The 13,439-nt window shown below is 34.7% G+C and overlaps 2 protein-coding genes across 2 annotated transcripts; one reads left to right on the forward strand and one right to left on the reverse strand.

Annotated features, from left to right (window-relative positions):
• Positions 1-6,630: 6,630 nt before the first annotated feature.
• Positions 6,631-8,488, reverse strand: LOC130980335 (uncharacterized). The gene is made up of 5 exons (XM_057904028.1): positions 8,173-8,488; positions 7,626-7,853; positions 7,045-7,527; positions 6,841-6,969; positions 6,631-6,764 (listed from the first exon to the last, which is right to left on the reverse strand). Exons 1-5 carry the CDS (start codon positions 8,486-8,488, stop codon positions 6,631-6,633), a joined length of 1,290 nt encoding a protein of 429 aa, XP_057760011.1.
• A 1,970-nt stretch (positions 8,489-10,458) lies between these two features.
• On the forward strand, positions 10,459-13,023 carry LOC130982414 (tubulin alpha-2 chain-like). Its single transcript, XM_057906416.1, has 4 exons — positions 10,459-10,718; positions 11,396-11,630; positions 11,708-12,078; positions 12,176-13,023. Exons 1-4 carry the CDS (start codon positions 10,626-10,628, stop codon positions 12,830-12,832), a joined length of 1,356 nt encoding a protein of 451 aa, XP_057762399.1. The 5' UTR covers positions 10,459-10,625; the 3' UTR covers positions 12,833-13,023.
• The last annotated feature ends 416 nt before the right edge of the window (positions 13,024-13,439 follow it).

Below are 13,439 nucleotides of genomic sequence, written 5' to 3' on the forward strand. Positions count from 1 at the left end.
CTTCATAACACACATGTCACATAAAAAAGTTCATTAACTAAATACATTGTTCTCAAACATGCAATATATCACTAAGTAGTTGGAAGTCAAATTTGTTAATAAAGGCGGAGATACTAATAATTATAAAATCAATAATAAATAGCTTATCTATGTACTTTTCTTAATCTCTTCAAGATGTTAAAAAAAGTTACAAAAAATTATACAAGAGCAAAAGAGATTTAAAAAAAAAAAAAAGAAATTGATGCCAACAACCAAATAAAACACTGTTCAAAAGCCTAGCTAAAAAGCACGAAAATCTTGGAGCTGGATATATAAAAATAAAAAAATACAATCATATTGTTTAAGTGATAATAAAGGTACTCAAATAAAAATGAACTATTATAAAAAAATGATTGAATTGTGTTATGATGTGGATAAAAACATGCCAGTGGAAGAGCATAATAATTTAAAAGATCTAATGGGTTTTCGGAAGGAGATCACGAGCATTGCAAAAAAAAAAATGAGATGTATAGGTAATGAGAGATGAAAAAAATGTGTTGAAAATGGTGAAGTAATGAGGTTTTGAAAAGATATATAGGTTGAGAATCTGTTACTACAAGAGAAATTTTTAAGATTATTTGTTTTTTCAAATTAAAAGAATATCAATATATATAATTATGAGGTATAGATTGATTCATCATGAATATGGAATCTCTATTAAGGAAGATACAATGTGAAATCATTTACCAACCTAGTTGAAAAGAAGATATATGAGAGCCAATTATGAAATATATTTTGATCATCTATAAAAAAGATTGGTATTACCTTTTTTTGTCAGTGAATTGGACAACTCCCAATTCTAGGTATCCCAATAGATTAGACAACCCTCAATCTTAGGTATACAACACAATCACACACTCTTCATATATTTATCACATTTATCCCCTCAAATATAACTTCTAGAGTTTGAACTCTAGACCTTAGTGGTGGAGAGGGGGTAAAGTGCCACCTGAGCTAAGGCTCTTCGACAGAATTGGTATCACCTTAAATTGAAATGCTCGTGTGATTTGTAATAATAAATGGGTCGAATACAAAAAACAAACTAATAAGAGTGAAGAGACATGTGTATTGTGTGAGGAGATGCCAGAGTCAATAAATTATATTTTTCTTTATAACTCTTTTTGTTCAAAATTGTGGTCAATGGTCTTGAATTCTGTTTGTGAGTAGAAGTATATGATGTTAGAATTTGATTTGAGAGTTTGATTAATTATGATGTGTACAATATCTCAAAAAAATAGATTATGCTATTTTTTGTTATTTTTTATATTGTTTAGAATTGTAGGGAGTTAGGGTTATAAAGGGAGAAGAATCAAATTGGGTCACAATATAAATTTTGTTACCTTATATGATTGTTGTAGTGTCTAACGTGGTAAGAAAATATTAGTTTATTACTCTATTTACTGAGTTACTGTTAAAAAGAGATTAATGAATTATTATAATGTTTAAAATTTACTTTTAAAGACTATAATAATAAAGTTAAAAATTTAAAGACCAAATCAATGTATGATATAAATTTGATAGACCATTTTAAAAATTAAGTCATGAAATCGTGAAAAAACAATTTTTATTTTTTAAAAATAAAATCCTTCATAGCAATTTTTGTAACACACCATGTACTCTTAAAACAACAAAAACACGCTTTTTATTTTTAACATGGAAGAGAGTTCGGTGTGTTGCAGTGTTGTGGAGAACACATGCATGTAGTGTTAGAGGAGTACAACTCGGACCAAGTGAGTTGGAGACAGGAACACGGACGGTCCGATTAGAGGGAACAACTCGAACCGTCCGATTTGTGATGGCCCAGCCACGTGGCGCGCGCTCGTTGCTTCACAAGACGGTGCCCCTTATACCAACATGCTTCCTCACACCTAACTCACTCTCTTCGAGTCTCTTTCATACAACTCCACCAGCAATCCATTTCCTTTCTTCTTCTTCTTCAACTTCCATAACTCCAATTTTCTTCATGCAAGCTTGAAGGAAAAATTCACAATGCCTAAAAAACAAAAATATAAAGATGTTAATCGTCCTGAACTTCATATTATACATTATCTCAACCATCCTAATTATGTAAGTTTAGTTTTTAATTTTTTTATATTTCAGATTTATTATTATTATTGTTAAAGATTTAGGAATATATATTTAAATGAAGTAAATATTATTTGTTGTAGAGTCAATATTATTTTTGTTAGGAAGTGAATTTAGGAACATATAGGTTAATATTGTGATTATCGTTAGAACTTAGGAATTTGTTGTTGAGTCTATATATATGTATATGTATAGTTGTAGTTGATTAGTGAACTTTTTAATTAATAATAATATTTAAATTGATGTAATCTCATAGATTAGTAAAAATAATATATGTTTAGAATTTTTTGTAATAATTTTAGAAATTATAATTAATTATTACATTTAAGTTGAATAACTTTTGAAAATGGTTTAGGAAATTTAGAGTAAATTAGGCAAAATTTTTTGTAATAAATTTTTGTTTGCTGTTAGATTTTTAATTGAAATAAATATGTTTGTGTAGCTGAGGGCATTGTTATTAAAATTGGACCGGACCGGATCGACCGGTTCGATCAAGAAACTGGTGAATCGGATTGAAAATCGGTCCGATCCGATGATGTCACCGCATAAGTCAATGAACCGATCAAATACGGAGTGAACTGGTTAAAGCCGGTCAAACAGAATTATACCGATTCGACCGAACCGCATGAGTTTCAAAATTCTCCAAAATGTGGAAGATGGGATTCGAACCCCCTCCTCAAGGAGAAAAATAATACTCACAACCACCAGACTGTTAAACTTGTTATTAATATATATATATATATATATATATATATATATATATATATATATATATATATATATATATATATATATATCTTTCAGCAAATAACTTACTTCTATTTAATTTAGTTTAATTTTAGTAATAAACTTATTCATTCTTAAATTAATTATGTTTTTAGTTAACAATAATTATAGACTCACTTATTTTTTTTATAATTATATAGTGTCTATGAATATTATTTTTTAATAAATATTTTTTTGTTTGAATGGGATTTAGTAAAATTATATATCATAACTTTGCGATTTGAATTATTATGTCTTGTTTAGTTAATTGTGGAAATTATTTAAATTATATATCATAGATAGTTATTATCTTTTAGTAGTAAATTAGTCATTGTTAATGATTTGACTAATAATCTGATATCTTTTTGTAGAGTTTACGGTATCTGACATGTGATCACTTACTCCCTCCAAATCGGTACAATGATAGGGTTGAGGAGCTTTTACGGTTTACTGGTTTCTTGCATGTTTTCCAAATTGGAGTAGTTCGATGTCAAAAAGCACTGGTAAATGCACTAGTCAAAAGGTGGCACCCAAACACACATACCTTTCACCTTCATGTTGGTGAATATGCTGTGACACTGGAAGATGTTGCTGTTATCCTTGGTCTTCCAACAGACAATCTTCCAGTCACAGGAATGACTATGAGTAGTTTTGAAGCCTTAGAGACAGAGTATTTGCAGCAATTTGGAGTTGCACCAAGGAAGTCGGACTGTAGAGCAAGCTGCATAAAATTGACCTGGCTTCGAGATCTAAAAGAAAGATTACAGTTGGTTGATGAAACCAGCATACAGAGATATGTGAAGTGCCACATTATGTTATTATTTGGTAGAATCTTGTTTGGTGACAAGTTTTGGGCATCTATGCACTGGAAGTTCTTGCCTTTGCTTCGTGATTTTGGTAGTATCAGACAGTACAGTTGGGGATCTGCATGCATGACACACCTGTACAGGTCATTATGCAGGGCATCTCGTTTTGACTGCAAGAAAATCGATGGTCCGTTAACACTTCTACTAACCTGGGCTTGGATCCGTCTCTCATATCTAGCTCCGGTTCTTCGGGAACCCCACAGTTTTCCACTTGCAAACAGGTATCATTATCTTACAGTTAAAATCCTATATTCAATTGTAGAAAGGAATTGTGTAAATGAATTAAGTCATATTAGGTGTTGTAACTGGGAGCGTGAAGATCAACGCTTTAGGTATCTTACACTTTAGCATTTTAGGAAAGCCTTGGATGATCTCCAGGAACGCCAGGTGTGTAGTTATTAAAGAAGTATTTGATGGTTGATTTAGTGTTAATGTTATCTGCGTTGTAATAATCTGTTTCCATTATTTTCCGCAGTTTGTGTGGCTTGCTTATGCTGTTTATCACATTAATTCGGATATAATTCTTGCAGATATCTACATGCACTCGGTTGTGTGGAGCGCTACAGTGCCGTTAGTGTCTTTTGAAATTATTGAGTGGCATACAACCGATAGGTTTAGGAGACAGTTTGATTTCGTTCAGGGAGTCCCTCATCAGGAACGGAATCTTGACAAGGAACATGGAATGGTCCTGACTGGTCCTAAGAATCTTGACTGGGCCATAGCCACGACTCATTCGTTTTGGGTGATGCAGTGGACAAACAGGTATAACCACATTCTTACTGAGCTTCCCATGCTGCCACAGCATCCCTTAGATATTTACATGTACTGGTACCGTGCAAGATATGGCAACCACTTGAACCTGTCGGATCGTGTGGGTCAAAAGAATGATGAGGGTAATCAAGTCATGGATGGTGACAATGAAGAACAGGAGCCACAGTCACCGCCACCTCCACCTCCACCTCCACCTACACAAGAACAACCGCAATTCTCAAACCCATATGTACCTCAAACACAGTTTACCACATCATATCCAATACATCAGTAGTATTGGGGTACTCCACAACTTGACTCAGGAGATGGAACATCTTTTAGCCAGTTACTTGGATTCATGACTGCAGGAGCAGGCCAATCACAGTATGGCCATCAGCGTGATATCATGGCTGGTAGGTATTCCTTGGACGCAATGTATCCATACCGCATTTCCTCAGTTAGTATTGGATGGTTGGTATCTGGAGACTCTAGTAGGAGTGACGGTGGTAGATGAATTCTTAATAGTCAAAATCATTGTCGTGTTTCAATGGGTATAATTGAAGAAAATGCTAGGACAGCTAAGCTAGAGACGGATGAGTATCTAGTTGATACCCCAGATGACGAGGATAACGATGAGGATGAGGATGAAGATGAAGACATGGACGAAGATGAAGAATCTAATAATGATGCTGCTGGTGATGGTGATGGTGCATGTCTTATTATTGCTTTAATCTCTAGCCAATTGATTATATTATATTCATATATGGTTCATTTGCTTATATTATATACTTGCTGGGTCATTTGATTATATTATATTCATATTTGGTTGATTTGCTTATATTATATATTTGCTGGTTCATTTGATTATGTTGTATTCATGTATGGTTGATTTTCTTATATTTTGAACTTGCTAGGACAATTGATTATATTATATTCATATATGGTTGATTTGCTTATATTATATACTTGCTGGGTCAATTCATTTGTGTTGATTTGATTATATTAGAAACTGGTTCAGTCAACTAATTAAGTTGTACACAGGTGAGGCATGAACTCCAGCTGAAACAGGGAAAGGCTACAAGCTCAGGGTTGATCCGCCACGTCATAGCGCTAATCGATACACTCCATCCGTGTTCAAAAGGATCTCCAATAAATGCAAGGATCTTGTGGACGACATGAAGTGGGCAAGGAGAAAGTAGCTTTTGTGTAGTTAGTATTATTACTGTGTAGTTCATCGAAGACGTTTCCATGTATCGTTTAAATGTTCTATGTATTGTCACAATGCATATCATTGAGTAGTTTTCTATCGAACATGGCATATAGTGGTTTGATATCAGTTACAATGTAGCAAATAACATAATTTATAGTAGTTTGATATCAGTTACAATATTTCAAATAAAATAGAGTACTTGGAATTAACATGAAATACATAAATCTACTGAGCATTATTGCCAGCACTTGCACCACCTGCTTGACGGCATCTACTACGACTGTGTCTCTCAGCCCCACATTGCCTACATATCCTAGGACAACGTAACATTCACGTGTCCATCTCGTTCAAGAAGCGCGTCATCCTTGGACGACCTTTGGTTACTCGTCTCAGGCACGGATTCGGTACGAATCGAGACCCGTTGTAAGCAGGCCATGTAGTAGGGTTTCTGAGTGGCCTAAACTTGGCTCGACAAATCCGTCAAACTTGGTCCATCTTATACACCTCATGAACATAAACTTGCCAATCTAGTTGTTGATTTACACAACATGCAAACACATGTCTACAAGGAATTCGGTCTACCTGAAACTCACTGCAGTCACATCGTTGTCGACGGAGGTTGACAGCGTACTCCACTCCACTTGGCATCTCACGCACTTCAAAAACCTCATTCTGCCTGTCGAAGCAATTCACCTGGATGTTTCCTGAAGCAAGTTGATTTGCATGCAACCTGGAGGTCACAAGCTCAGAAAAAACATGGCCGGCAGTAATCCGAGTCTCTGCCTCGGCTCTTTTTTGAGTGAACAACTCGTTGAGTCTATAAAAAGTTGCTTTCACAAGTGCAGTGATGGGGAGATTGCGTGCACCATTCAAGACTGAGTTGATGCATTCCACGAGGTTCATAGTCATGTGACCCTATCGGTAACCACCGTCGAATGCCAATGCATACTGTTCACGGGAGATTCGGTTTAGCCAGGTTGTGTAAGCCTCGCCCCATTCTCTTAAACGTTGGTAACGCAATTCGTACTCGCAGACTATCCTCAAATATCCTGTGCAATAATAAAGGACAAATTACAAAACAAATTATTAACAGTGTAAATGAACCTCAAATTACAACAAGGTTACCTATATTGACGACAAGTTTCTGTAGGTAAGGTGCCTTGAACTTCTTCAAAAAATTCGACTCTATATGCCTGATGCAAAACATGTGAAAAGCTCTGGGAGGTGACCAAGCTCTGTTACTGCGGGCCACAGCTGCATTGATGAATTTGTATTGGTCAAAGATCAATTCCGCACCATCCCGAGTTACTACATGCTGTCACAGGTTACTCAGAAAAAAGTGCCATGCATCAGAAGTCTCTCCCTCCACAATAGCAAATGCAATTGGGACGATATTGTTGTTTCCATCCTGTGAAACTGAAACCAACAGACAACCCTTGTACTTTCCATACAAGTGAGTCTCATCTACTTGGACAACTGGTTTACAATGTCTGAATGCTCTAATACAGGGGTAATAACTCCAGAAGACTCGATGCAACACCTGGATATCCATAACCAAGTCGTCGTCTTGATATGCAGGCATAGTCTCAAAGTGAAGAACTGCTGATGGCTCCTTATGACACATGGCCTCAAACCATATAGGCAAAGTTTCGTACGATGCTTTCCAACCTCCAAATATTTTTTCCACTAACTTTTGCTTAGCTAACCATACTTTTCGATAGCTGACGGTGTAGTTGAACTTCGACGACACTTCCGCAATAACTGATTTCACCTTTATCGAGGGATCAACCTTAACCAACGGCTTTATTGCTTCTGTAATTGTGTTCAAATCCAGTTTCGAATGATCTTGAGAAATGGTTGCTCTGGTGCAAGTGTGACTACCATTATACCTCCTTATAACCCAACAGTACTTTCTACTGATCTTGCTAACCCTGATAAGATAAGCCAATCACAACCTGACCCATACTGCGTACACTTGGCATAAAATGTCAGCGGCTCCGACTTATACACCCGGTAATCTACACCTCTTCGGATAGTATAATCTTTTATCTCCCTAATAACAGCTTCCCTAAAACTGAATTCTATACCCACGGCAAATTCACCATCTGCGACAACAGGAATTTCTGCCATGACAACAGCTGTAGCATAAATATTTAATACACAAATATTTAATAAATGCAATTAAAATTAAATCAATCCACAATACATCAATCTTAGTATAATTAATAAACACTAATTAAAAGCATAAGCACATAAATAAATACTAAATAGTAAACACTAATTATTATTTAACTTCATCAATAACTAACTACAAATAATGTTATTAACTAAACAAACATACAAACAAATGCTAACTGCGTATATTATCTCTTGTCACGTAACTATTTGTTCACATCGATCAATATAAATTATTATAAAATTTTAATCCTTCGTTTATATCTATAGGCAATTACGTACATGCATTCATATACTCTGAAAATTTCGGAGCATGCATGGCTTCCAAGTCCAAAACTTGCATGAAAGACGGCTCCTCAAACGGATGTTCGTTTTCGAGTGCATTTGCCACGTCAGCTTCATTTGGTGCCACAGTGCCGTCACCTTGGTATTCGTCTCCATCAGGACCAACAACTTCGTAATTGCTTTCGAACTCTTCCTCACTATCGCTGTTGTAATCTTCCCGTTCAATATTTCGATCGGCTTCAGACGGTTCGAATTGAACATACACCTCAATGAACGATATATGACCGCGACTTTCAATGTACATTGAAAACATCTCTTACATGCTCGCTTCATCTGTTACATATTTCATTTGAAATTGAACGAATCCACCAAATACAGGTATGGGATACCTGTATAAAATACATGATATTCTTCTAGACAACCCAGATTCTATCTTCTCACAAATCACACCTTTTAGTTCCTCAAATGAGATTGTGAATGGAATAACAATATCTAATGGATTTTCACAAATAAATTTCACTCCTTCAACTGTTTCTAACAAAATCTGACCGAAATAATATACTTTCAGTAAGACTCCATCATCCATTTTTTTTCACTCATATGAATAAACTTCAAACTCTCATTATTTTCCTTCGTCTGAAAGAAGAGAGAAAGATAAACGGAGTTCCTGAAAGAAGAAGACGATGAACTGAAGAAGAAACACTTTTATCGTTACAATACGAGCTACCCACACTTATATAATCGTTAAAAAACATATTATACTTTACTCGGACCAGCGATTACGCTTCACATATTCAAAAAAATATTTTTTTATACCAACTCAAAGGGTCTGTTTTTCTTTTATAAAATAAAAAATAAAAAAATCTAATCAAAAGGTCCGTTTTTCTTTTATAAAAAATAAAAAATAAAAAAACCTAATCGGAAGGTCCATTTTCCTTTAATAATAAAAAAACTAATTAGACAGTCCGATTAGTTAATCATAAATTTTAAATTTTTTCTCCCTAATAATTCGAACTATCCGATTTGGTATCCCAATTTTTTTTGACACAGAATTTGAATGATCTGATTTTTTGTCCTATATTTCAGTCAAAAACTGTCCCACATCTATGTATAACACTCCATCATTCGTATCAATGCATAACACACACGCATAGCATATCTAAATTAATGAGCCATAAAAGCACACTATTTCGTGGGAAAACACCTTTTCCACTACCATAAAAAAATTTGCGATATTCTTATGTTAAATAATAAAAAAAAGATAGAGAACTGTTTTATGTTAAAAATTAGTATCATATATCGTCATGTTTACATCTTTGTTATTGATTTCTTATTGGTTGCACATTTTATTTTGTAAATAATAAAAAAATTAAAGATGTGATAATGTTATGTTGATTTTTTTTATTAATAATCGTTACCATGTGATATTTTTTGGTAAAGCGACTTCTAACCAAATATTTTTTTAAGTGAATTTTTAAAATCTTTTTTAGAAAATACAAATAATTTGATATTTTGATATCTTATATAAAAATATTTTTGTATTTATCAATTATATTTAGACATAATAATATAAAATATTTATTTGTTTATTATGTTAAAATAATTTTCTCTAGAATAAAAAATTTTAAAAAATGGTAATTATAAATTTGTTTAAAAATATGTTTTTTTATTTTCAATATTTTTTATTTTTATTTGAACAAAAATTGTCAAACATACTAAAATTCTGGAAAAGAATTTTTATTAAATGTTTCTTACCACTTAATGATATACAAACACACACAGATTATTGAGACTAATTTTAAAGTTTCATCCGAATTTTGGCAAAGTTTACAAACAAGAATATGATAATTTTTATTTTCACAGTGCATTTGTTGTTTAATATGTTAGACAACTTTTAAATCTATTTACCAAGATAAAATATTATCTGTATTTAAATATTTGTCTAGATAGTAATATCTCTGTACACATTCTTAGTCTGTATATATACTTTATATTGCATTGTATTACACTATTACTAAACTTATTGTGTCTTGAAATTTTTTTTTAATTAATGAAGTTAAAAAAAAACAACAAAAGAAGAAAAAGAAAAGAAAATATTCAGTGTGTAGAACAACCTGTAAAGTGTAATGTAATGGTCAGATGGCAAAGCAGCAAAAGCAGCCCAATATAAACTTGGGTCAGTGCTAGCGGCACAAAGGTAACCCCGGTGTAATGAGAAGAAATTCAAAAAACGTTAACCGCGGTTAAATTATTTTAAAATGAAAATATGCCTCACAGTCACAGGGACGGCACTCTTCCCCAACCGCTATATAAAAAGAGAGAACCCCAAGAGCCTCAAGCACACTTTCAGCAACAGAGAGGCGTCTTAATACACGCCGCTCTTCTTCTTCTCCCTTCGACTTAGATTTAGATTTAGATCTCCTTATTCGTTGTGTGATTCAACTGTGAAAATGAGAGAGTGCATTTCGATCCACATTGGTCAGGCCGGTATCCAGGTCGGAAATGCTTGCTGGGAGCTCTACTGCCTCGAACACGGCATTCAGGTATTTTCCTCCATAACCATACCACCATTTTCCTTCACTGTTTTTGTCTTTTGCTTCCTTACTTCATAGTTCATAGATCGCTATGGGTTTACTTTCACTGTATTTTGCGTCGATCGCTGGATCTTCAACATTTGCTGTCATTTGTTTCTTTCTTCCATCTAGATCTTTCAAACTTCAAGTCAAGATTTAAGACATTTGAATCTTCTTTAATCTTGCCGAGTATAACTAACTTTACAGTGTAGATCTAGAGTATATAATTTTGTTTCTCAAATAATGCGTTTAGTAGTGCTGTTTTTAGTAGATAGATCTGGAATGTAAATTTAACAAGGCCTGGATTTCTGCTACGTTTGCCACAATTTTTTGAAATATTGCTCTACTTAGGAGTACAAGAGTATTGCCTTTACTATATCAATGAATTATGTATTGGTTATTGACAAAAATGTAGTGGATCTGGATCCACTTTGATCTAAATAAATAAAACATCCATAGCTTGTTAACATTCTTCAATTAGAATATGAGTGGTTGTATAGTTAGTCACTTGGTCTCCACGTGCCGTGCTAACACGAAGATTCTATCAGCATTGTTTTTCTTTGAATACTGGGAACAATTAATTTCTATCCTCATGTTTTCTTTTAAATTAATTGGATCTTGATCATTTTTCTTTTGTGGTCTTTTAGCCTGATGGCCAGATGCCGAGTGATAAGACTGTTGGGGGAGGTGATGATGCTTTCAACACCTTCTTCAGCGAAACTGGAGCTGGAAAGCATGTACCTCGTGCAGTTTTTGTAGATCTTGAGCCCACTGTCATTGATGAAGTGAGGACTGGCACATACCGCCAACTGTTCCATCCTGAGCAGCTCATTAGCGGAAAGGAGGATGCAGCAAACAACTTTGCTCGTGGCCACTATACCAGTAATGCCTCAACAACCTGTGCATTTTCTGTATTTAAATCTAGTTTCATGCTAATACCATTGTCTTTTTAAATTCAGTTGGGAAAGAGATTGTTGATCTGTGCTTGGACCGTATCAGAAAGCTTGCAGACAACTGCACTGGTCTCCAAGGTTTCCTTGTGATGAATGCTGTGGGTGGCGGTACAGGTTCAGGTCTTGGATCCCTTCTTCTAGAGAGGCTTTCAGTGGACTATGGCAAGAAGTCCAAGCTTGGTTTCACTGTGTATCCCTCCCCACAGGTTTCGACATCTGTTGTTGAGCCCTACAACAGTGTCCTTTCAACCCATTCCCTTTTGGAGCATACTGATGTTGCTGTGCTGCTTGACAACGAAGCAATCTATGATATTTGCAGGCGTTCTCTTGACATTGAACGACCAACCTACACAAACCTTAATCGCCTAGTTTCTCAAGTATGATGTTGTTAACACATTTGAAGAAATTCCGCTTAATTGGTTATTTAAATGAGATCATACTCTGACTTTCTCTTTATATTAATAATATTTTCAGGTGATATCATCACTGACTGCTTCTTTGAGGTTTGATGGTGCCTTGAATGTGGATGTTACTGAATTCCAAACTAATTTGGTTCCATACCCCAGGATCCACTTTATGCTTTCATCATACGCACCTGTGATTTCAGCGGAGAAGGCATACCATGAGCAGCTATCAGTTGCAGAAATCACCAATAGTGCATTCGAGCCATCTTCTATGATGGCAAAGTGTGATCCACGCCATGGAAAATATATGGCTTGCTGTCTCATGTACAGAGGTGATGTGGTGCCTAAAGATGTCAATGCAGCTGTGGCAACTATTAAGACCAAGCGCACTATTCAATTTGTTGACTGGTGTCCCACTGGATTCAAGTGCGGAATCAACTATCAACCTCCAACTGTTGTTCCAGGAGGTGATCTTGCCAAGGTGCAGAGGGCTGTTTGCATGATCTCAAACTCCACCAGTGTTGCTGAGGTTTTCTCCCGCATTGACCACAAATTTGATCTTATGTATGCGAAGAGGGCCTTTGTTCACTGGTACGTTGGTGAGGGGATGGAGGAGGGTGAGTTCTCTGAGGCTCGTGAAGATCTTGCTGCTCTTGAGAAGGACTATGAGGAGGTTGGTGCAGAGGCTGCAGAAGACGATGAAGGAGAAGATGGAGAGGACTATTGATTTGGAATTTGAAGTTCAATTAATTTCTTTTCTCAATGGAGTCTTGTTTTGTTACCTTTGTCTTTTAATCTTTGTATGCTCTTGTTTACTTAGTTGTCCAATTTATTGGGCTTGGTCTGTTCCAGTACTAAACTCTAATGATTTGAATGTGGCTCTTAGCTAAAATTGTTGTCTATTTTGTGATTGCTAAATCATGCGTTGCACAGTGTGTTGATCCTGCGATGAAGCAGCTTCGATTATGTGTTAGAAGTTCAAGTGTTTTACCTCCCTTCCCAAGAATCAAGATGCACCTATGTTACTTTCTAATAAAACTTTTAGACTTTATATATATATATATATATATATATATATATATATATATATGGAGTTTAATTTTAATGTATTAACACTATAAAATGTTTTACACAATTAAGTAATCATATTTTTTAGATAATTATTTAAACAATTAATATAAAAAATAATTATTTTCACTGTCATTAGAATATTAGATATACTGTATATTAAAATTTTTCTCAAAATTTAAATTTTACTTTTTTTTTCCTCTCTCAAAGAAGGCATTGAGATTAGGAAATGATGTAAGTAGATACAGGAATTATTTTTAATAAAC

The sequence above is a fragment of the Arachis stenosperma genome, chromosome 5 (genome assembly GCF_014773155.1).
Source record: "Arachis stenosperma cultivar V10309 chromosome 5, arast.V10309.gnm1.PFL2, whole genome shotgun sequence".
Classification (NCBI taxonomy): Eukaryota; Viridiplantae; Streptophyta; class Magnoliopsida; order Fabales; family Fabaceae; genus Arachis; species Arachis stenosperma.

Excerpts from the sequence above, each read along its gene's own strand:
- LOC130980335 (XM_057904028.1), bottom strand. The coding sequence starts at position 8,488 with ATGTTTTCAATGTACATTGAAAGTCGCGGTCATATATCGTTCATTGAG. Across the intron at positions 7,854-8,172 it reads TTCAGAGTATATGAATGCAT|CTGTTGTCATGGCAGAAATT; the intron begins GTACGTAATTGC and ends TTTATGCTACAG. Across the intron at positions 6,970-7,044 it reads TGCATGGCACTTTTTTCTGA|CTGTGGCCCGCAGTAACAGA; the intron begins GTAACCTGTGAC and ends TCATCAATGCAG.
- LOC130982414 (XM_057906416.1), top strand. The coding sequence starts at position 10,626 with ATGAGAGAGTGCATTTCGATCCACATTGGTCAGGCCGGTATCCAGGTC. Across the intron at positions 11,631-11,707 it reads TGCTCGTGGCCACTATACCA|TTGGGAAAGAGATTGTTGAT; the intron begins GTAATGCCTCAA and ends TTTTAAATTCAG. Across the intron at positions 12,079-12,175 it reads TTAATCGCCTAGTTTCTCAA|GTGATATCATCACTGACTGC; the intron begins GTATGATGTTGT and ends TAATATTTTCAG.